The sequence below is a fragment of the Cebus imitator genome, unplaced genomic scaffold, assembly GCF_001604975.1.
Source record: "Cebus imitator isolate Cc_AM_T3 unplaced genomic scaffold, Cebus_imitator-1.0 Scaffold19, whole genome shotgun sequence".
Classification (NCBI taxonomy): domain Eukaryota; kingdom Metazoa; phylum Chordata; class Mammalia; order Primates; family Cebidae; genus Cebus; species Cebus imitator.
Window position 1 is genome coordinate 69,385 of NW_016107334.1, and position 24,096 is coordinate 93,480.

The window sequence follows — 24,096 nt, forward strand, 5'->3', positions numbered from 1 at the left end:
TTTTTTGAGATGGAGTCTTGCTCTGTCACCCAGGGTGGAGTGTAGTGGTGCATTCTCACTCACGGCAACCTCTGCCTCCCAGATTCAGGTGATTCTCCTGCCTCAGCCTCCGGAGTAGCGAGGATGACAGGTGCACACCACCACGCCCAGCAAATTTTGGTATTTTTAGTAGAGACAGGTTTTCATCAAGTTGTGTAGGCTAGTCTTGAACTCCTGACCTCAGGTGATCCACCTACCTTGGCCCCCCACAGTGCTGGGATTATAGGCGTGAGCCACCATGCCCGGCCTCCACTATTTCTTTTTAATGAGATAATACATTGGAAATACTGAACAAGTACCCAAGGCACATTCATTCATTGACAAATATGTCTTGAGTGCCCATCATGTGCCAGGTACAAGACGTGTCACTGGGGCTGTGAGAGGGAGTTCACATAGACCTGGCCCCTGCCCTCATGGAGCTTGTGGTCTGGTGAGGAAAACAGACATTAGTTAATGAAACCATTACCTTGTTGCGAAGGAGCAATGGAGAGAGGTGCTGGGAAGGACAAGTTCATGGTGTTTTAGGAGTGTTAGCTCAAATAAAGGCTCCCCAGAGGACATGACGAGGAGTGGAGGGCAGGAGAGAGGATAGGAGGTAACTTGGGGAGGTGGGAAGGTGTTCCAGGCAGAGGTCACAGCATCTGCAAAGGCCCTGTGTTAGGAAGAATCATGGGATTCTAAGAGGAAGACAGAGGGGTTGGAGCCAGAGAGTGAGAGGGGAAGGGGAGGCAAGGGGAGGTCACAGAGGAAGGCAGGGCCCAGATCCAACAGGCCTGTTGGCTATGCTAGGGACTCCTGTCCTTTTCCTGGACAGTAAGAGCCACTTACTACATTAGGCAAGGGTGTGGTACGATTGGGTTTGCATTTCCCTTTTTTTTTTTTGAGACGGAGTTTCGCTGGAGTGCAATCGCTAAATGTTGGCTCACCGCAACCTCTGCCTCCTGGGTTCAAGCGATTCTCCTGCCTCAGCCTCCCGAGTAACTGGGATTACTGGCATGTGCGACCATGCCTGGCTAATTTTGTATTTTTAGCAGAAACGGGGTTTCTCCATGTTGGTCAGGCTGGTCTCGAACTCCCAATCTCAGGTGATTCACCCACCTCGGCCTCCCAAAGTGCTGGGATTACAGGCGTGAGCCACCACACCCAGCCCTGGGTTTGCATTTCAAAGGCACGTGACTGAGCTGCTAGGCTGCAGGTGGCCTGGAGGGGCTGCAGAGTATGGGGACGCTTGCAGGAGACCTCAGCAGCTGAACAGACGAGATGATGATGGCAACTTGGACGGGGCATCGGTGTTGGAGACGGAGAGAACAGACAGAGTCAGGCAAAACTGGGGAGGCAGAATTGGTTGGTCGAGTGGAGAAAGGTGATTCAGGGTTGCCAGGCTCCCAGCCTGAGCGTGGGGGCGACAGGGGCACAGAATACTGCTGTTTATCTCCCTGTTTCTGACCTTGGGTTCTGAGAGTGTTGTTCATCCCCATAATCAGGGGCTTTGGTGTCCTCTTAACAGTGTTTGTCTGGTCCCTTACTTTTTTTTTTTTTTTTTTTTGAGACTGAGTTTCACTCTTCTTGCCCAGCTTGGATTGCAATGGCATGATCTTGGCTCACCGCAACCTCTGCCTCCCGGGTACAAGAGATTCTCCTGCCTCAGCCTCCCGAGTAGCTGTGATTACAGGGGCCTGCCACCATGCTCAGCTAATTTTGTATTTTTCGTAGAGACGGGGTTTCTCCATGTCGGTCAGGCTGGTCTCGAACTCCCGACCTCAGGTGATCTGCCCGCCCCAGCCTCCCAAAGTGCTGGGATTACAGGCGTGAGCCTCCGTGCCCAGCCTGGTCCCTTCCTATTTGAATATTCTTTTTCTTGATGCATTGCTAGAAGCCAACTCACAACTGGCCTATTCTGCCATCCCGGCCCTCTGGGAACCTGCCGGCTGTCCCCAGTCATAGGCTGGCCTCTTCTGTGTTCTGAGGGAGTTTTTTTTTGTTTTTTTTTTTGAGACAGCGTTTCACTCATGTTACACCCAGGCTGTAGTGCAATGGCGCGATCTCGGCTCACCGCAACCTCCGCCTCCTGGGTTCAGGCAATTCTCCTGCCTCAGCCTCCTGAGTAGCTGGGATTACAGGCACGCGTCACCATGCCCAGCTAATTTTTTGTATTTTTAGTAGAGACGGGGTTTCACCATGTTGACCAGGATGGTCTCGATCTCTTGACCTCGTGATCCACCCACCTCGGCCTCCCAAAGTGCTGGGATTACAGGCTTCAGCCACCGCGCCCAGCCTCTGAGGGAGTTTTAAAAGAGTAGATGGCTTTCCCCACCCATTTCCCCTCACCTTGGCTTATCTGCCATCTTTGGGGACAGATCCCTCTCCTGGGGCTCAGTAGGGAGCCCCCTGTAGCCATGGGGCCTCTGACAGATGTGCACACCTGCCCTCTTGGTCCCCTGGCTGTCAGTCCCGGGGGATGGGATGGCTGAGCAGTGGGGAGGCTCCACAGGCCTGTGCCTACCCTCACTCTACCCTCGGCGCTCTGCCCAGGTCTGTGCGTCCTTGGAGGGTACACTCCTGGGGTGATGCTCCTGGTGTCCCCAGGGCAGGAGGGCGTTGCTGTCGTAGCCCAGGGGCAGTGGGAGGACTGGGGCCCTGACACAGGCCACGAAACCCGCATTTGGAGGCCTGAGCTGCTGTCACCTGTGTGGGGTGGGCATGGAGTTGGTACTTGGAAGCAGATCCCAAACTGTGTGCTCAGGGCAGGCTGTGGGCCTGGGAAGGAGCCTCGGAGACCTCTTGTCCTCTCCAGGTTCTGCTGCTGTCAGGTTGGGGCAGTGTGTGAGGTGTGGGGACACTCATGCATTGGCCCCCATGCATCGCCTGTCAGCTGTGCACCCTGCGTGCACCCGTGCCAGTGTCCCTGTGTGTGAGCATGGGTGTGCCTCACACTGTGTGGATTGGGGTGGGCATTGGCTGCTGGTATCCTTCATCCTGGCGGCAGCCTGAACGACTCCCATCTCTTGGGCAGGTGGCTGGCCTATTTCATGACCCCAGCATCGGGAACCCCATCCACATCACAATTGTGCGCCTAGTCCTGCTCGAGGATGATGAGGTGAGTGGCCATGTGGTCCCATGCTGCCTGGCAGTGCCATGGCTGCCAGAGTCCTCTTGCCCCATGACCTGTGCTGGTCTGTATGGAGGGGCACAGCGAAGCCCTCCTTGGCCTGGACTGTGTCCCCTGCCACCCCCTGGTCCCTGACTGACCCTTTCTCAGGTCCCCTGCAGGAGGTTCCTACAGGAGAGGTGGTGAGGCCAAAAGTGGGGACTGGTGCCCGTGGGCCTCCCACTGCCCTGCTGGGCCTCTGTCTCCTGCCTTCATATGGAGGAGAATTTGGCTTGACGCTCTTGGAACTCAGGGGAGGTGTGAGCAGCCACTCTCTCTGCCCCCAGGAGGACCTAAAGATCACGCACCACGCAGACAACACCCTGAAGAGCTTTTGCAAGTGGCAGAAAAGCATCAACATGAAGGGGGACGCCCACCCCCTGCACCACGACACCGCCGTCCTGCTCACCAGGTGCCGCCAGCCGCAGGAGGGTGGGATCCTGCAGCCCAGGGAGGTGCTTCCTGGCCCCAAGGGAGAAGCCGTGGTGGGATGGGAGTCTGCACACTTTTGGCCCAACGCTGAGTTCTGTCAGCACTTGGGGAGGTCTTTTTATTCTGAAATAATTGTGGATTCTCGTGCTGTTGTCAGAAATGATACAGACGGAGGGCCTGTAGGGTCTCCACCCATTCCCCCTGCGGTAACAGAAATGATACAAACGGAGGACCTGTAGGGCCTCCACCCATTCGCCCTGCGGTAACAGCTTGCATGACTAGAATACAGGATCCCAGCCAGGAAAGGGACTGGTGCCATCCACAGACTTAATCAGATCTCATCAGTTCCACACACACTTTCCTTTGTGTGTATGTGTGTGTTTGTGTATTCAGTTCTATGCGTTGTCATCCCTTGTGGGTTCACTTACCCACTGCACAGTCAAGGTACAGATCCGTCCCTTGAGAAGGATGTCTTGTGCCACATGTTTATAGTCACAGCCACCTTCCGCCTCCTCCCGTACCTTCCAGCACCTACCCATCTGTTATTTTCCCTCTCCTGGACTCTGTCAGCGCCCCTGCTGGGACAGTAGCCAGAATTGTTCCGTGCGGTCCTGTGTTCCCAAGTCTCAAATAGATGTCCAGCAGGTGGTGTGTGAACAACAGCACCTGCTTCCCGAACGGTCACTGTGCTGGCCCGATGTCACAGAACAGTGGGAGGGATATCCTTTTCGCTCAGGATCAGTTGGGGGGGACCCTTCCCCGCCTGAGCTCAGGTGGGCCTGGCACTGGACCAGGTTAGCCTGAAGTCCGCTTCTCCGTACAGGAAGGACCTGTGCGCAGCCATGAACCAGCCGTGTGAGACCCTGGGCCTGTCCCACGTGGCGGGCATGTGCCAGCCGCACCGCAGCTGCAGCATCAATGAGGACACGGGCCTGCCGCTGGCCTTCACGGTGGCCCACGAGCTCGGGCACAGGTACTGTGCCTACTCCCACTGCTACACTGAGAGCTGAGCCTCACCTTCCCAACCCGGGGGCACCAGGCAGCCAGGCTGTGGGTCATGGGGTCCGGGGGATAGGAAACGCTCTGGAGAAGGAGCCCAGCTGGCCACATGCTGCCCTGCGCTGTCCTCTCCCCACAGCCAGGCTGCTTCCCTGTTAAGCAGGAGAGAGGCCCGCCTGGGCATCTCTGGACTTGCCTGGAGGGCGTCTTATTTACAGGGGGGTTGTGATGGGCAGGCAGGTCATCGTAGGTCTTTGGCTGTCCCTCCCCGTTGCCCTTAGTGCTGTATTTTTCACTCGTGATCCCCGTCCCTGCTCCTGTTTGCTCTGTGGGTTAGGCCAGTGCCTGCCCTCTCTGGGCCTCCATAGATGAGGGGGCTGGATTCAGTGATGTCCAAGGTCCCTCTGTCTGCCGCCACCTGAGGCTCCTTTCGTCACGTGCCCCCAGCCACCCTGCCGCAGTACCGCAGTTTCCTGGCTCTATTCCCCTGTCTAGTTCCGTAGACTCTGAGCCTCCTGGGGGTAATAATCAGAACCGAGTGACACTCTGTTTCTGAAAGGACCTAGCATGACTCCCAGCATATAGTAGATGCTCAGGAAATCATTTTTCTCATGTGCTTCCCAAGGACGGTCTCAGGAGACCTTGCCGTGATGCAGCAGCTCAGATCCCTTAACTCAAGTCCACGGCCTTGGGACAAGGACCTGTGAGGGAGAACCTCTGTCAAACTGTTCCTGAGGCCAGCGACCTTGCAGGGGCCATCACAGGCCCCCATCTGTGCCACCTGGTTTGCCATTGCTGGCCAGCGCCCGGGCAGGAGCAGAGGTGCTCTGGGCCCCTGGCGCTCATGCGCGCTCAGGCTGGAGCAGGAGCGCTTGGGATCCTGGCTTTCATTCCCCCATTTTACATGAAGGGAAACTGAGGCTCAGAGAGGGAATGTGACTTTCTCAAGGCCGCGGCCATTGGGTGGCAGAACCAGGCCTGGGAACTAGGACAGTGCGCCTTGTAGGTCTCAGGGGGAGGGCAGGCTGGCAGCCTCCCGCCGGCTCACCCGCCCCTGGGGTCTGTGCTCTCACACAGTTTTGGCATTCAGCATGACGGAAGCGGCAATGACTGTGAGCCGGTTGGGAAACGGCCTTTCATCATGTCTCCACAGCTCCTGTACGACGCTGCCCCCCTCACCTGGTCCCGATGCAGCCGCGAGTACATCACCAGGTTCCTTGAGTAAGTCCCCCCCTCGCTCCGGGCCTCGCCCCCCGATCCATGAGTTCAAGGTCTAACGGGAGACGTGCAGGCATGTTGCAGGCCGGGGTACGGGGAAGCAGAGGGGCACCTGGCCAAGGGGAGGTGCTGGTGTCCCAAATGTCCTCCTGGAAGCGACACCTGAGCTTGAACTTGGAGGAGGAGCAAGAGTTCACATATGTGCAGAAGGGAGAAGAATGGTGTTTCTGGTGGAGGAAGCCTGAGAAAGGCCTGCAGCCACAAAAGAGCGGGAGAGCTTTCAGGGGACAGCAGAACACTGGGTGAGGCTGTGGGAGCCGAGGCTTCTGCATAGGAAATGAGGTCAGAGGAGGCGAGGGCCGGCCCCACGGTCCAGTGCAAGGCAGGGAGAAGGGGCCAGTTAGGGAATTCAAATACGAAGCTTTCTCCTTTTTCGTGTTTTCTTAATTTGTTCTGATGGTTTTTTTGTTGTTGTTGTTTATTTGTGTTTTGAGACAGAGTCTCGCTCTGTTGCCCAGGCTGGGGTGCCTGCCACAATCTCGGCTCACAGCAGCCTCCACCTCCTGAATTCAAGCGATTCTCCTGCCTCAGCCTCCTGAGTAGCTGGGACTACAGGCGTGCGCCACAATGCCTGGCTAATTTTTGTGTTTTTAGTAGAGACGGGGTTTTGCCGTGTTGCCCAGACTGGTCTTGAACTCCTGACCTCAGGTGATCCGCCCACCTCAGCCTCCCAGAATGCTGGGATTACAGGTGTGAGCCACTGCGCCCAGCCTGTTCTAGTGTTTTGTTTTGTTTTGTTTTTTTTAATTTGCTATTTAATGTTGTTCTTTTTATTTATTTATTTATTTTTTAAAGACAGGGTTTCACCATGTTGGTCAGGCTGGTCTTGAACTCCCGACCTCAGGCGATCCGCCTGCCGTGGCCTCCAAAGTGCTTGGATGACAGGCGTGAGCCACCACGCCCGGCCAAGAAAAAGTTTTAAATTTAAATTATAGCATAAATCTTACCGTTCATCTTTATTTTAAATGCAAATATAAGAGTACAGCTGACCCTCGAGCAATGCAGGGGTTGGGGCGCTGATGCCTGCACAACTGAAAATCCACGTATAACTTTCAATGCACCCAAAACGACTCATAGCCTACTGTTGACTGGAAGCCTCACTGATCACATAAACAGTTAATACATATTTCGCATGTTATATGTAATAGATGCTGTATTCTTGCCATAAAGCAAGCTAGACAAAAGCAAATGTGATTGAAATCATAAGGAAGAGAAAATATGTTTACTGTTCATTCGGGGGAAGTGGCTCATTATAAAGGTCTGCATCCTCATCCTCTTCACGTTGAGTAGGGTGAGGAGGGAGGAGAAACGCGGGGGGGTGATCTTGCTGTCTCAAGCGGGGCCGAGGCGGAAGAAAATCACGTCAGTGGATCCCCGCAGTTCCAATCCATGTTGTTCAGAGGTCAGCTGTATTAACGTGTATGTGTATGCAGAATCACCAGAATTACACAGTTCAGCTTTCGTAGCTGATATTTACCAGACGGTGAGACAGAATATAACCATCTCAACAGTTTCATCTCACTCCTGGATATGTGCGCATTCTCCCCGGCCCGTCTAGCTTTTGCTTAGCAGTGAGGAAGGAAAGACTGAAAGGCAGAGGCACCGTGGGGTTCTCTTTACTCCTGTGTCTTCATTTTCTGCGTAAAGGTTGGCTAATACAGGGGTGTTAACATGAGTGAGAAGGGACGATGGGGATCCTCGGTCACTGTCTTCTTTCTGCGTTTGAAGTAAGTCTGGTTCAAACAGAAAATGCTGCCTCTGGGCCTGTCAGTGCCCCCTGCCCCTTACTCGGTCACAGACATAACGTGTTTATCTTCTAATTGCTTTTGAGTTTTGCCAACTCCTACACATTATAGATTCTGAGCTCATGGAGCAAAGTCAACGTTAGATGCAAGTAGAGGAGCAAGGAATGGTGGACGCAGACATTGCTGTCTCCTCTGTTCACACACAGGCTCCTTTGTCCCATGGTAGGCACGGTGGCTCACGCCTGTAATCCCAGCACTTTGGGAGGCCGAGGCGGGCAGATCACTTGAGGTCAGGAGATTGAGATCAGCCTGGCCATTATGGTGAAACCTCATCTCTACTAAAAATACAAAAATTAGCCGGGTGTGCTGGTGGGTGCCTGTGATCCCAGCTACTTGGGAGGCTGAGGCAGGAAACTGCTTGAACCTGGGAGGTGGGGGTTGCAGTGAGCCGAGATCGCGCCACCGCGCTCCAGCCTGGGCGACAGAGTGAGACTCTGTCTCAAAAAAAAAAAAAAAAAGCAATAATAAAATAAATAGACCTCGCTTACAAGGCACAAGGTTAAAGATATGAAGAATTCGAGATGGCAGGCCATGCATGGTGGCTCACATCTGTAATCCCAGTACTTTGAGATGCTGACGGGGGTGGATCACCTGAGGTCAGGAGTTTGAGACCAGTCTGGCCAACATGGTAGAAACCCAACTTTACTAAAAATACAAAAAATTAGCTGGTTGTGGTACTAGATGCCTGTAATCCCAGCTACTCAGGAGCCTGAAGCAGGAGAATTGCTTGAACCCGGAAGGCGGAGGCTGCAGTGAGCTGAGAACCGCACTCCAGCCTGGGCAGCGAGAGCAAAGAAACTCCGTCTCAATAAAAAGCAGAGAATTCATGACGCAACAGCAGAGCGTTGTACGCCTGTCCGACTCCTCTCCACCTCCGCTGCTTTCCTCTTGGCAACCACCCGCAAACTTAACACTTTTAGCTTTTTCTTGTTTTTACCTTCCTATTTCCAAAAAGCATTGCTAGACTCTCATTTGTTGATTTTCCAGTTTAGATATTATCTGAAATGTTGGGATTTAGCATGCTTACATTACTTCCTGCACACGCATTTGTTCCCCCTACCTCCCATCCCAATTTAGTGTGAACACATTTGGATTAAGTTTCCATATTCCACAATTATTTCATTATTATGACTGTCAATCTTTATGGTTGAACTAAGTATTGTGATAAGATAGCATTTCTTTTTTTTTTTTTTTTTTTTTTTTGAGACAGTGTCACTCCGTTGCCCAGGCTGGAGTGCAGTGGCATGATCTTGGCTCACTGTAGCCTCTGCCTCCCAGGTTCAAGTAATTCTCCTGCCTCAGCCTCCTGAGTAGCTGGGATTACAGGCACCCGCCACCACACCAGCTAATTTTTATATTTTTAGTAGAGATGGGGTTTCCGTGTTGGCCAGGCTGGTCTTGAACTCCTGACCTCAAGTGATTCACACATCTTGGCCTTCCAAAGTGCTGGGATGACAGGCGTGAGTCACCGTGCCCTGCCTAGACAGCATTTCTTTGTAAGAACAAGCTTTTTATTTGCTTGGTTTTTGTTTGCTTCTCGAGGCCTTTCAAATCCTTTAACAGTTTTATAAAATATCTCTTAATCCAGTTTTCCCAAAGGTAATCCCTACCAGATAATTCAGTATGGAGAGGTAACTTTTTGGTTTTTTTATTTGTTTTGGTGGAGCACATCCTCAAGTGGCTTTCTGAGAAACAGTGCATGGAGGTAAATGGTTTGCCCGTCTCAAAGTGTCTTTATTCTTCCCTCACTTCTGATTGATATTTTAACTTGATACCAGCTTCAGGGTTGGAAAGTTGCTCTTCTTTAGAATGTCGAAGGCATTTTTCTGTTGTCTTCTAGTTTCCAATATTTCTCTGAAAGCCCCTTAACATTCTGATTTGAATGTGACCTTTTAAAAAGGTGACCTTTTAGGACTTTCTCTCTTTCTCGCTCTCTTTTTGGTGATTTTAAATTTTACAGTATATGCCTTGGTCTATTTTAATTTGAGGGAGCACTCATTGGACTGTTTTAATCTGGAAAGTTGTGTCCTTCAGTTCTTGAAATGTTTTTGTATTATTTATTTGGTAATTTTCTCATATTTTCTCTTTCTGGAACCCTAAATATTCAGTTATTCTCTCATTTTGTTATTTTAAATTTTTTTTACTCTTTTTCATATCTTTCTATTTTCTTCTCTTTTCTTTTTTCTTGTGTATGAGACAGGGTCTTGCTGTGTTGCCCAGGCTGGAGTGCAGTGGCACAATCATGGCTCACACAGCCTCGAGCTCCCAGGCACAAATGATCCTCCCACCTCAGCATCCCAAGTAGCTGGGACTACAGGTGTGTGCCACCACACCCAGCTAATTTTTTAATTTTTTGTAGAGATAGGGTTTTGCCATGTTGCTCAGTCTGGTCTTGAACTCCTGGACTCGAGTGATCCTCCTCCCTCAGCCTCTCAAATTTCTGGGATTACAGGTGTGAGCCACCGTCCCCAGCCATCTCTTTATATTTTCTTGGAGCCATCTGATTTTTCTGTACTTTACAGTCCTTCTTTTAAATTTTTGATTTTTTTCCATTGTACTTTTTTTTTTTAGACAGAGTCTCACTCTGTCACCGGGTACCAGGTTGGAGTGCAGTGGTGCGATCTCGGCTCACTGCAACCTCTGCCTCCCGGGTTCAAGCAATTCTCCTGCCTCAGCCTCCTGAGTAGCTGGGACTACAGGCACATGCCACCACGTCCAGCTAATTTTTGTGTTTTTAGTAGAGATCGGGTTTCACCATGTTGGCCAGGATGGTCTCCATCTCTTGACCTTGTAATCCACCCGCCCCGGCCTCCCAAAGTGCTGGGATTACGGGCGTGAGTCACTGCCCCCGGTTTGTACTCTTAATTTCTTAAACTTTCTCATTCACTAAATACACATTGAGTGTCCCATATCTGAAATACTTGGGACCAGAAGTGTTTCAGATTTTGGATTTTTTTTTTTTTTTTTTTTTTTTTTGGAGTATTTTCATTATTGCTTTAACCTGGGAGGCGGAGATTGCAGTGAGCCGAGATCGTGCCACTGCGCTCCAGCTGGGTGACAGAGTGAGACTCCGTCTCAAAAAATAATAATAATAAATAGACCTCGTTTACAAGGCAAAAGGTCAAAGATATGAAGAATTCAGGATGGCGGGCCGTGCCGTCTTGAGTTCCCAGTTCAGAATTCCCAATCTGAAATTCCAAAATCTTAAGTGCTCCAAAGAGCATTTCTTCTGAGCATCATGTTAGTGCTCAAAAGTGTTGGATTTTGGAGCATTTTGGATTTTTGGATTGGAGATGCTCACCCTGTACACCTTTTTATTTCATTCTTGTTCCATGGGTGCAGCATGTTCTCGTATCTTTGTGAGGTTACTGCTCACATGGATTTTACTTTTTACTTCTGTTCCCTAAATTTTTTTTCTTTTCTTTGGGTTATTAAAAAATATATTTGTTTCATGTCAACAGTTTTCTTCACTGAGCATGGTGGCTCACGCCTGTAATCCTAGCACTTTGGGAGGCCAAGGCAGGTGGATATCTTGAGGTAAGGAGTTCGAGACCAGCCTAGCCAACATGGTGAAACCATGTCTCTACTAAAAAAATACAAAAAATTAGCCAGGCTTGGTGGGTGGTGTCTGTAATCCCAGCTACTCAGGAGGCTGAGGCAGGAGAATCGCTTGAACCTAGGAGGCAGAGGCTGCAGTGAACCAAGATCACACCACTGCACTCCCCCCTGGGCAACAGAGCGAGACTGTGTCTCATAAAAAAGGTTCTCTTAAAATGTGTTGGCTGTATTTCATATATAGCAAGGAGATGCAGAGACACTCATTGGGCAGTTTGTGGACTTGGGCAGGACTTTTCCAAGTCACTCACTGCTGAAGGACTGGTTCGGAGGGGGCTGTTTTTTGGGAGTTCTTGCAATGTCAATTATCTGAAGTCATTTTTCTGAGTGACTCAGTTTCCCCAGAGCGGAATCCTCTAGACTTTTCCTGGGAGAGTGTATGTCTGTCTGGCTGCAGCATACCAGCATCCAAGTGGGGAAGGGGCTTGGCGTGTTTCTTACCCTTCAATGTGTAGACTTTTGCTTGTTCCCTTTTCTCTGTAGGTCCGTCCGCCTTGGGCCTTAATCTATGTCCAGCGTTCCTGGGCCAGAACCTGGTTCACCCTCTCCATGGGTCCCCGGCCCCCTGCTGGGTGGGGAGGTGGCAGTCACTTGGCTACTCAGGGTTGGGGAGGGGATCTAGGGTCTGATCAGTTCTTACTGACGTTCAGCCCTACTGTCTTCACTTCTGCTGGGCCTCAGGCCTTAAGGGGTCCCTGAAAACTCAATTCCTGAGCCTTTCCAGGGTTCTGTTTCTGGATGGTTCCTCCCTGCAGGCATTTGGCTCTCAGCTTTAATCGCTCTACCAAGTCAGCTACTGCGTGGCCATCTGCTTTCCAGCTTCCAGTCTTTTTGACAACCTTCATTTTCCATCATCACCCCTTATGGATTTATGCCTTGTTTATTTCCTCTGCTGTCATCACAGTGGAGTTTTGGAAGGAGCAGGGATAAATCTGTCTGCTCAATGTGCCATGTGTTTCTAGAAGTCCACTCACTGTGGGGTTTAAGCAGGGATGTGATCAGGTCCATTAGGATGTAAGAGCAGGGATGCCGGCCTCAATGGAAGAGGGATTACTGGGGTGGGGGGTGGGATTGGAAGCAGAGAAGAGTTTTGTTTGGTGGTTAAGAACCTAGACTGACCCGGCACGGCGGCTCATATCTGTAATCCCAGCACTTTGGGAGGCCAAAGCGGGCGGATCACTTGACGTCAGGAGTTCAAGACCAGCCTGGCCAATATGGCAAAACCCCATCTCTACCAAAAATAAAAAAATTAGCCGGGCGAGGTGGTACACGCCTGTAGTCCCAGCTACTCGGGAGGCTGAGGCAGGAGAATTGCTTGAACCCGGGAGGCAGAGGTTGCAGTGAGCGAAGATGATGTCATTGCACTCCAGCCTGGGTGACAGAGCAAGACTCCGTCTTGGGGGAAAAAAAAAGGAACCTAGACTGTGGCCCAGGCTTCTGCCTGTGTTGGCAGATAAGTTATATTATCCCGTAAGCCTCAAAAAATGGAAATCATGATGGGAGCGCCTTGTGTATGCGATCTGACGAGTAAATGAGAAAACACGTGGGGTGCTCAGCACAGTGCTGCCATACGGTAAGCGTTTCATACGTGCACACTACTGTTATTTCCACGTTCCCAAGTGATACACGGTGTGGACTTCACCAGGGAGGTGGCCTGAAGGTGGGGAGGAGGGTGTGTCTCCTTCCTCAGAGAAGGGCAGAGAAAGAGAGAATGGTTTCAGCAAATCAGAATAGTAGCTGTCCCCACCACAGCCCCAGGGCTTGTTCCCAGCTGCCCTGACCCAGGGTGCCACCCAACGGCTCTAGGACAGACAGACAGAGTCTCTGTCCTCATTCAGCTGCTGGAACGCCTGAGGGTCTTGGCTCAGGGCCTGGGGTGAGGGGGGGAGCACAGCGTGAGAGTTAGAGCCAGCCGGGGCCTCCCGGAGCCTTGGCACGGGGGAGAGCGAGACGGAAGCAGGACAATACATGCCCCACCAATGGAGGAGTGTTTGGGGAGGAGAACCCTATCTTCCCAAGGTCCTTTCACACTTTCACCTTTGCATCCTGGGAGTCATGCAGCAGGGTGCTCCCAAGGCTCAGAAGAGGATGTGTGGAGGGCGGAGGTGGGCGGGGCACCAGCCTGTGGTCTCCTTGCTGGGGGTGGGACAGGAGAGAGAGGATGGACTCCACCCAAGCAGGTTGTGGACAGAATGAGTGAGATTCACCGGAGGTGCCGAATGGTCCGGGAGTGTTTCCAGCACTTTCGGTGTCTCAGAGGCACTCACAGACCACGCCCTTATCCTGGCTGGACCTGAAGCCCCTTGGCCTCCTGCCTATAGATGCTTACTTATCAGCCAAGCCCACCCACAGGGCTGAATCCAAACTCGTTCTGGCTGTGTCCACAGACCCCCATGTCCATCGGGCCCTGTGTGTGGGGACGGTGGTAAAGGAGACAGACTTGGCGCTGCCCTCCAGTCCCTCACACCGGGGGGGACAGGCAGATGGGACTGGGAGATGATTGGCACTGAGGCACGCGGTCCTCTTGGGTCTGTAGGAATGGGGGGATGGGCACCAACCCTCCTGGGGTCAGGAACAGCAACTCAGAGGAGTCCTGGAGCTGCCTCTAAAGGCCGACTTCCACTGCAAGAAGAAGGGCGCTGTAGGTGGAGGGCAGGCTGGGCAGATGCTGGGGCCATGCCAGTGTAGGGTGGGGCAGAAGAGCCCTCAGGAGGTGGTGGGGGATGGGCTGGAGGGTTGCCTCTGCAGCCTGTCCAAGAGGGTTGGCCTGAAGAACTCTAAGAGACTTTCCGGGCTGACAGGTGCTCTAGGGGCTCTGGGGAGTGGTCACAGCATTTCACCAGTGTCAACTTGGACCAGGCGGGGACGGGGTGAGGCCCTGCTCCCTGCTTCCCTTAAAGCCAGCGTTTCTACAGGGAGAGAGGCAGGCTGGGTCACACGTGGGGTCCTCTACTTCACCCCATGGACCCCCCATCCAGCGACTCCATCACCAGATCTCCGGGGGCGGGGCCAGGGGAGCGGGCCCCCAGGTCTCTCCCACTGGTGGTGGGCAGCGCTTTGCTGTCTCCAGGTTACAGTGAGGCTTCTGACCCGAGTCACATATGTCTGCTCCGACCTCTTGTGGGACTGCCCAGCCCCGCTGTAATTAGCTCGAGGAGGGGCGTGGAGGGGAAGGGCTGACGGGCTTGGGGATCCGGGTGTGTCAGCCGCGCAGAGGACCTGGCAGTGAGCCTGTCGGCGGAAGGAAGGGCTGGCTGCTGGCCGCCTGTGTGATTTTTCCCAAGAAGACACTGCTATTTATACTTCTGTAGCTTGGGATCGGCCTCTTGTAGATGAGGATGTGAAGGCCTAAGGCCACAAGCATCTACAGCCAGGCAAAGAGTAAAAACGTGGGTTTCTGACTCCCAAGACAGCACCTGGCCTGATTCCTGCAGTGGATTCGGTGAGGGTTGCCTCGTGCTCCGGAGTTCTCCCGCACACCCAGGGGGAGCTGACAGGTTGTGGCTTCAGCTGCCCAGCAGCAGGCCCACAGGAGCCACATGAGCAGCGAGTCAGCACTGGGAAACAGCCAGGAAACAGAAGGGCTGGGCTGCAGCCCAGGGACTGTCGGTGCTGGGGTGAGGCGCACTGGACCCCTCAGCCACCGGGTCAGAAGACCCCTTAGCTAGGATGGGTGAGCCCCCATCTATGTCCTCGAACCATGGAATGCTAGAGGAAGGAAGGAGCCCAGGGCCAGCTGACCCTATCACCCTCTGCTGGCACTCTGCCCTGGGTGCAGGCCGGGGAGGCTCAGGGAGCCCAAAGCCGCTGGAGCACTTGGGACACTCCTTTCTCCCCGCCAGGCCTCGGCTGCCATGGTTTTAAACTTGTATTTGGGGTGAAGTATTTGAGGCCGGGCTCACGGTTGAATGGGAGGAGCCTTGCCCTCGGGGCAGCCCAGCGAGCAGACACAGCCTGGTGCAGGCAGCCTGGACTTGGCTTGAGATCCTAACCATCACGTTCCTCTTGTGTGGCCCAGGGCAAGTGACGGATGGGTCCTGAGTGTGTGAGGGGAGATGATGGTACAGTCTGCCTGGGATGTTGTGAGGAGCGAATGAGAGGGTGTGCCCCTGGTGCCCAGGACCAGCCTGGCACGTGGCCATCTTGGGGTTGTGAGGAGTGAATGAGAGGGTGTGCACCCGCTGCCCGGGGCCAGCCTGGCACGTTGTCGTCTTGGGCACTAGGACTGCATGCAGTAGCTGCTCCTCTGCCCACTCCCATGTTAGAGGGATCTGTTTCCAGCCAGCAGGGCAGTCTGGGCGACTCCAGGGGGATTCCAGGGTCCTCAGTAGAAGTTCGAGGACCTTGGCTTTCTTCTCTGCAGCTCTGGGCACAGCCAGGGGCCTGTCACTGACCAGGGGACTTAGGAGACCACACAGACCGCCCACCCAGCCTGGATCTCCCAGCTGCCAGGCCCCCTCCTCTGAAATCGGGGCTTTGGGGTCCTACAGTCTGAGCCACCCTCCCAGCCTCGCCCCACACCTGCCTTCGGCGGTACTGGCTGTTCCTGACTCTTTCATGTTCTTCCAGCCTCTCCACATCCATTATGTTTTGTCCTCCTCTCCCTGCTGGACTCTGGGATTTATCACCTCTGCTTTCTTCCCTGTGCAATCCCTGCCTGGCGCACCCAGGACTGTGGCTCATCCTGGCCCTCGGGCCTGGCACTACCTGCCCTGAGACCTCCCAGACGGGAGACTGGAGGGTTTGTGCCTCCCCATCGCCCCTGCCTGGCTAGAGGCCCCAGGTCCCGTGGGTCCTGCCTCCCTCTGTTGCTTCTGCCCAAGTCGTGGCTGCCAGGGTCATCTCAGCCCTGATTGTCTGCGTGGCTCAATTCTCCCCAGAACTGCTGCCCCCAGAAGGCCCTCTAAACTTTCCTCCAGTTTATCCAGGACAGCAAGGAGTTGAGGGGCGGGCTGGTCAGTATGCCAGGGCACTCCTGCTGCTAAGCTGTAGTGGTGCCAGCCTAAGGTCCAGCAGGTGCAGCAGGATGGACACTGGGCCCAGACACAATAGCCATGCCCGAGGGCCACGCAGTGAGGCAGGGCCAGAAGCGGGTGACAGCTGGGCCTGGGCCGCCCTCCCCAGGGCCCCCGCCTGCATGCCCCCTGCCTTATGGTGTTGTGTCTGGGCAGGCAGCCTCGTCTTTGCCACACCGCGGCAGCAGGAGTGTCTGGTGGGTACAGATTGTGCCTGCTCTCGTCTGCCTGGTTCCCCGCCACTGCTGCCAGGGAATGCGGCTGGAGGAAGGCGGGAGTAGATAGGGTGTGACAGAGGCTGAGGCCAGTCCTGCAGGGGGACAGGCACGGCTGCCTGGGCTCTCTCCCAGGGGAGGGCTGCTTTCCAGACCTCGTCCTTCCATAGATGACCCGAGGTCTCTGCCTGGGTAGGGCCATCGGAGGCTCTGTTGTGTCAACTGTGATGTGATGTTCTCCAGATCCTTGTCGGGCCTGGCTTCAGGGTCTGGGCTCAGGGATGCAGGCTGCAGGGTTAGAGAGCAGGGCCACGAGAGGGCTTGGTGATCCAGGAGGCTTCAGAGGGAAGGACCCTGGTGCTGCATCTGGAGGGGAGGCTGCAGCGGTAGGGCAGGAGGAGCGGGGTGGAGGCAGCAGCGTGTGCAGAGGCCGGGCACTGGGGCTGGGGTTGTTGAGCTGGAGTGCCCAGGAGGTGAGATCAGCATGGGTGGGAGGGCCTCTGCTGCTGGCTGCAGGGTGGCTGAGCCAAGCGGGGGGCTGGAGTTCTCCTACAGTGGTGGGGCTCTGTGCCACTCCCTCCTCCCCTCCCAGCTCAGCCGAGGCCTCTCCGATGGGTCTCACAGGCTGCCCCTGCCCGCCCCCCTCCCATCCCATCTCTAGCCGCGGGTGGGGGCTGTGCCTGGATGACCCTCCTGCCAAGGACATCATCGACTTCCCCTCCGTGCCGCCCGGCATCCTCTATGATGTGAGCCACCAGTGCCGCCTCCAGTACGGGGCCTACTCTGCCTTCTGCGACGACATGGATGTGAGTGGGCTGGGGTGGGTGTGGGGACCCGGCGGGAGGGCTCAGGGGGCAGCCCTCACCAGCCCATGGATGCCAGCCTGGGAGGAACCTCGCTTGGCCTGGGCTGCGCCCCCGAATGACACTGTGACCGTCAGAGGCCTGTGGGAGAGGCCAAGACCCGGGACAGCCACAGACCCGGCTCTGAATTCTGAGTCAACCTCGGATCCACTGTGACAAGTCCCTTAGCCTCCCTGGGGCTGGCTTTTAAGAGGGAAAAGGGCTGGGTGTGGTGGCTCACGCCTGTAATCCCAGCACTTTGGGAGGCTGAGGCGGGTGGATCACGAGGTCAAGAGATCGAGACCATCCTGGTCAACATGGTGAAACCCCGTCTCTACTAAAAATACAAAAAATTAGCTGGACGTGGTGGCACATACCTGTAGTCCCAGCTACTCAGGAGGCTGAGGCAGGAGAATTGCCTGAACCCAGGAGGCGGAGCTTGCAGTGAGCCGAGAATGCGCCATTGCACTCCAGCCTGGGCAACAAGAGCGAAACTCTGTCTCAAAAAAAAAGGGGGAAAAGGAACCTGTGTGGGGAGGGTCTGTTTATCCTGGAGAAGACTGCCTGGAGTGATTTTCTAACGGGAGTGTTTCCAGAGGCGGGGCTGGGCGGGGAGAGGGTGGACAGCTGGGGAGCGGTGTGAGCAGCGCAGCCCCGGGCCCCCCACACCACCACAAGGTCTGGCGAGGAAGGTGGGAGCAGACACAGAAGGGACCTCTGGGGGTCTGTAGACCCCCACCATGTGGAAGGGTGTCCAGGGGGCCCTTGGTGACAGGGTGGGGGCAGGGCGGGTGGTGGCACGGGGGGTGGTGGCACGGGGGGTGGGGTGAGGGTGTGGCCTGTGCCCCCTCCTCGCAGAATGTCTGCCACACACTTTGGTGCTCTGTCGGGACCACCTGTCACTCCAAGCTGGATGCAGCCGTGGACGGCACCCGGTGTGGGGAGAACAAGGTAGGAGATGCCCAGTCCCAGCAGTGGGAGGGAGAGGCCAGACCTCCTGCTGTGTCCGGGCCCGGGGGTCAGCCCCAGCTCACAGTCTTGCTGTGCTCCTAGCAGACCCCCACTCTCTGCAGCCCAAGCCTCCGTCTACAAAGTGGAGGCACTGGGCACAGGGCTTGATTCCATGATTCCCCGGGTGTCTTCAGCTGAGTCAGCACGTAGGCTGTTTTACTCCTTGCTCAGCTCTGCCCTGTGGCCTGGGCCACATGTGATGGTGATGATTGGGAGGGGCCTCTCTCACCTTCCATCCTTCCCCTCTGTGCCTTTCGTGACTTCCCACCCACCTTGTTCTCACTAGAGTGAGGATGACTGATAGGCTTGGGGGTGGGGTGGCTCTACCTCCATCTGTCTCGGTAGTGGTGTCTCAATGGGGAATGCGTACCCGTGGGCTTCCGGCCCGAGGCCGTGGACGGTGGCTGGTCCGGCTGGAGCGCCTGGTCCATCTGCTCGCGGAGCTGTGGTGTGGGCGTGCAGAGCGCTGAGCGGCAGTGCACGCAGCCTGCGTGAGTGTGGGGCCCAGGGTGCCCTGGGCAATGGGACAGAGGGACCGAAGCAGTCAGCCGATTGCAGGAGCTTGGCTCTGTCCCGGCCCCTGGCTCTTAGAAGTGTCCTCATAATGGTCAGTCCAAGTGTCCAGGCCACATTGAGTCACTTTCAAGGAGGGTTCTGGGGCTGACAGGTCCCCACTGCTGACCCCTTTGCAGAGAGGGGGACACTGAGGCCCAGAGACTAGAGAGACTCATCAGAGGCCACACGGCAAAGCAGCCTCCGGCTGGAGGGAGGACGGAGAGGGCAGTGGGGAGAGCGTGGGCCCTGGACCTCAGATAGCTCAGGGTTTGAATCCCCTCTTCACCCCTTCTCTGCCTCCGTTTCCCTGTTTAAACGAGGGAATGTGAGGATCTGATGAGACGCAGAGCCCAGCAGTACCGTAGACTGAGGCACTGCCCAGCTGATTTCCTCTTCACGAGGCCACCCAGGGAAGGCATGGGGTTCACAGCCAGCCCCACCCAGGGCCCTGTGCTTGGCTAAGACTGGCCTGGGCTCCTCCCTGCCTCCAGACCTCCAGGTCTGAGCTGGGTTGGGTCCAGCTACCCTGGCCTACGTGGGGAGGGTTTCAGGAGCTGTGACTGGGCAGCCCTCTCAGCTGGCTGGGGCCCTGGGGGCTTTTTTTACACCCAGGCTGGAGGAACTGCCACCAGGAGGGAGGCTGAGGACTCAAGGGCTTGTTAGGACGCTGGTGTCATGGGCTGGGGACTCGGAGCAGTCCCTCCAGTCAGTGCCAGTCATGCCTGCAGCTTGTTACAACTTCTCAACAGCCCTCTGCAGAGTCAGCCCCAACCCCATTTTACAGATGAGGAAACTGAGGCCCAGGGGGTGGCCAGAGACTTGCCCACAGTCACACAGCAGGTTGGAGACAGAGCTCAGTCTTCCTGCTGCCACTTCCCCGAAGGTCCCTACAAACAGGGAGGGTGTGTCTGGGCCAGAGCAGGGGCAGCCCACGGGAGGAGAGCATGTGCGCAGAGCTGGGTGGCAGGGATCTCGGGGTGTGGGTACAGGAGGAGGCCGCTCACTCTGGGCTGTGGCCATGCAGTAGCACTCACCGGGCCCTCCCTGCGTCTCCCCACAGGCCCAAATACAAGGGCAAGTACTGCGTGGGCGAGCGGAAGCGTTTCCGCCTCTGCAACCTACAAGCCTGCCCCTCTGGCCGCCCCTCCTTCCGCCACGTGCAGTGCAGCCACTTTGACGCTATGCTCTACAAGGGCCAGCTGCACACATGGGTGCCTGTGGTCAATGACGGTGAGTGCTGCCTCCCACGGGGACACTGAGCCTCAGAGGGCTGGGGCTGTGTGCGCCCAAGGCTACCCTGTGATGCAGCAGGAGGCTCAGTCTCCACCCCAAGCCTGGGCCACCGCTGTGCCCTGGGGCTGCTGCTCCTCCCAGCTCCCCAGTCTGCAGCCTTGTAGACAGCTACCAGCCCAGCCGGAGCCTCCAGCCTGCCATGGATGTGTGTCACGGAGGGGTCTTCCTGGTGGCCTCCATAACTCCTGCCCCGGCTGTCGCTGATGGCTCTTCTACTTGGCCCCCAGTGAACCCCTGTGAGCTGCACTGCCGGCCCTCGAATGAGTATTTTGCCGAGAAGCTGCAGGACGCCGTGGTCGATGGTACCCCCTGCTACCAGGGCAGGGTCAGCCGGGACCTCTGCATCAATGGCATCTGCAAGGTGTGTCTGGTCGGGAAGCGGCTCTCTGAGCACCGCCTGCCCCCAGCCCCACTGGCAGGCCCCGGGTTCTCCCCTGGGTCCCTCCTGGTCCTCTGGCCACCCTCCCCTTGCTCTGCCATTGGGCTTCCCAGACCGCACCTCACCTTACCACTAAGGCAAAGCCCCTACCAGGCCTCCTGGCACTGGAGACCCCTCCCAGTCAGGGCTCGCCGCTCCACGTCTCCTTGGATGCTGTGTCAGCACCTCCCCAGCCAGGACACCGGCGCCCAGGCAGGGGCTTGACCTCTTGCCAGCTGGCTGACCCCAGGCAGTGGTTTCCTCCCTGATAGAAGAGGTCAAATGAAGTGGCACAGGTGACATGAAGGGCTCTAGCCCCAAAGGCCTCTCGTCTTTGCCCATCTCCCCAGCCACCTACCTGCCCCTGCTTCTAGCCCCCTAAGCCGCTGGGGTGTCCGGGCCTGGGCTCAGAGGGGTCCAGCAGGGAGGGGCCCACCCCCAGCGCCTCTGATGTTCAGATTCCCTGCACGCACTGGTCAGGAGCCTGTGGTGAGTCAGGTCCCTGCCTGCCCGCAGCCTTTGCAGAACTCCCTTCTCTTGTCGCATGTGATGCTGGAGACATGCCTTTAAGGGAGGGATGGGTCTCCCTGTCTCACATCTGAGGACACTGAGGCTCAGGGAGGTAGAGAAGTTCACCTGGGTCAGAGGCACAGCTGGGGTGGGGTAGGGCCAGAGAGAGGCCTCCTGATCCCCACTCCCAGCTGTCTCCTCCTGACCCTGGTGGTCCCCGGGGCTGCGGCTACAGAGGGCTGACAGCCAGCACCATGGGCCTCCCTCCCTTGTGTGTTGCAGAATGTGGGCTGCGACTTCGAGATTGACTCCGGTGCCATGGAAGACCGCTGTGGCGTGTGCCACGGCAATGGCTCCACCTGCCACACCGTGAGCGAGACCTTCGAGGAGGCCGAGGGCCTGGGTATGGGTGGGACCACTGTGGGGGAGGGGTGTGCTCTTTACCTGGTGGCCACTTCCCCATCTCCCCCGGGCCCCCCCATTGGCCTCGCGGTCCCCACCCAGCCATAGATGGCTAAGCAGGGAAGCCTTGCTGGGGTGGAATTCTTGTAGGAGTCAGGGACCCCTAACCCAAGCGCAGAGACCTGTCCCCATGGGGAGTCTTCTTGTCCCAGAGACCCCAGGCAGGGCCAGCTCGGCTTGTGTGCAGCCCCTGGGCCTCTAGGAGGATGGTGGTCTCCTCCCGAAGCTTCCGAGGCCCCCAGCTCCACGCCCTCACCTCGGGTCTGCTTTGCACACGTTGTTCAAGTGCTGACTGTGCTAGGTGATGGGGACATGCAGGTGAATCGCTCAGTCCCCAGGGGACAGAATCTTCTGTGTGGCCGGTGCAGTGCAGGGAGGCCCAGAGGACTTTGGGAGCACTGAGGAAGACGCTCCTGGCCTGGGGAAGTCAGAGAAGGTTTCCCGTGGGAGGAAAACCCCATTGTCCTCAGATCCCAGTAGGACGCTCATTCATGTTACTATCCCTGCCTGCCTCACTTTCCTCATCTGTGAAATGCGGACAACGATAGTACCTACATCCTAGGGTTGTTATTCATTTTACACTTGAGCAGTGCCCGGCGCGTGATAGGTGTTACAGAAGTGGGTGAATAAAAGCAGCCGTGTGGACTGAGGAGGGTGACCCGGGAGAAAGGCCTGAGCACGCTGGCATTTTAGAAAGAGAATGCCAGCTGGCCCTGAGTGTTGGGTGGACCCAGCCTTGTGATGAGACCAGTTTAGGTTCCCAGGAGAGGGGTGACGGGGCATGGCCATGGGGTCAGGATTTGGGGCACCTCTGTGAGGTGACCTACGACATATCTGAGCAATTCAGGGAGCTCAGACTTTAAAGGAACAGTGGAATCTTTGGCATCAGCAGGCGGGGGCAAGTGGGGAGAGAGGTGAGGGCAGTGGGTGGGGATAGGCAACCCTGTCACCCCAAGCACAACCTATACACAACCCGTGGCTGGCAGGGTATGTGGACGTGGGGCTGATCCCAGCTGGCGCACGTGAGATCCGCATCCAGGAGGTGGCGGAGGCTGCTAACTTCCTGGCACTGCGGAGCGAGGACCCGAAGAAGTACTTCCTCAACGGCGGCTGGACCATACAGTGGGACGGGGACTACCAGGTGGCAGGGACCACCTTCACATACGCACGCAGGGGCAACTGGGAGAACCTCACATCCCCAGGTCCCACCAACGAGCCTGTCTGGATCCAGGTGCCTGCTTCCCAAGGCCCAGGAGGGGGGAGCAGAGGCGGAGACCCCAGGCCCATGGCAGGGTCTCATCCTGAAGGAGTGAGCCCTGGGGCAGTCACAGAGCCTGGCTCTCAGCCAGGCCCTCCTGCTGCAATCTCTGCCTCAGTTTCCCCATCTTTTAAAATGGCCCCATGGTGTAGCTGCAGTTCAGAGGTGGCTGGGGTCAGCTCCTCTAGGGCTGGGTGGATGGAGAGGACGGCTCGTGCTCACGGGGCCCGCCTGCCCGCCCAGCTGCTGTTCCAGGAGAGCAACCCCGGGGTGCGCTATGAGTACACCGTCCACAGGGAGGCAGATGGCCATGGTGAAGTCCTGCCGCCTGAGTTCTCCTGGCACTACGGACCCTGGACCAAGTGCACAGTCACCTGCGGCACAGGTGAGAAGAGAGGCAGGCAAAGCCCCGCCAGCAGGGGCTTTGGCTCTGGGCAGGGACACTGGCTTCAGCCTCCAGCTCACTGCTGGGCCACCATGGGTCTGGAGGTTTGCTTCTCTGAGCCTCAGTTCCCCATCTGTGAAATGAGGCTGGCAATTGCCCCATGTCCCATGCCCACTGGGAGGTAAATAGATGAGGCAGGTGGGGGCAGCTTTCGGCGAATGCTCAGCGTGCCCCAGCCCTTGGCGTTCTCCCTCCAGGGGGCACAGCTCCCTCTCAATTTTGTCCTGGCTCAGCTCCGGCAGGTCTCGTGCCTGCATTTCTGCTGTGTCCTGGAGACGACCCCCCAACCCCCACAGAGCTTTAGCCGTGGGCCTGTAGGGGCACTGCTCCCCTTCTCCAGCCCCTCTAGTGGTCCAGAGCCTGGGGCTCCCTGGTGGCCGCCCCAGGAGGGGCTTCCCAGACAGGAGGGGGAACAGTGGAAGGTGGCACGGAAGGGGGCAGTGAGGGAAGGGAGGCCAGGGCACAGCCAGGTTTCCCACCCCACTCTGAGGCCAGCCCAGTGGCCCCTCACCACGATGACTTATTTCTTTGAATTCTATAAAAAGTACGTGGTTTCATTAACTCCGACTCTTCCTCCCCATATTTCCCTTAGTGCCCCCCGTGCCCCTCGGTCTCCCTGCCTCTCAGAATCCCCCCACCTCAGGTCTCCCGCCCTGCTCCTTGGTCTTTGCCCCCCCATGACCCTTAGTTCCCCCCATCCCTCAGTCTTCCCCCTTGCCCCTTGATCTCCCCCACATGCTTCTCAATCCCCCCGCG

At 56.3% G+C, this 24,096-nt stretch overlaps 1 protein-coding gene across 1 annotated transcript in view; it reads left to right on the forward strand.

Annotated features, from left to right (window-relative positions):
• LOC108295091 (A disintegrin and metalloproteinase with thrombospondin motifs 7-like) overlaps positions 1 to 24,096 on the forward strand; it is a 56,060-nt gene that overhangs the window by 20,594 nt on the left and 11,370 nt on the right. The window contains 12 exon segments of the mRNA XM_017517132.1: positions 3,053 to 3,136; positions 3,475 to 3,599; positions 4,443 to 4,592; positions 5,696 to 5,839; positions 17,208 to 17,352; positions 18,247 to 18,339; positions 18,745 to 18,890; positions 20,015 to 20,184; positions 20,475 to 20,608; positions 21,458 to 21,578; positions 22,624 to 22,868; positions 23,139 to 23,280. Of these exon segments, the coding sequence (XP_017372621.1) occupies positions 3,053 to 3,136; positions 3,475 to 3,599; positions 4,443 to 4,592; positions 5,696 to 5,839; positions 17,208 to 17,352; positions 18,247 to 18,339; positions 18,745 to 18,890; positions 20,015 to 20,184; positions 20,475 to 20,608; positions 21,458 to 21,578; positions 22,624 to 22,868; positions 23,139 to 23,280 (1,699 nt within the window).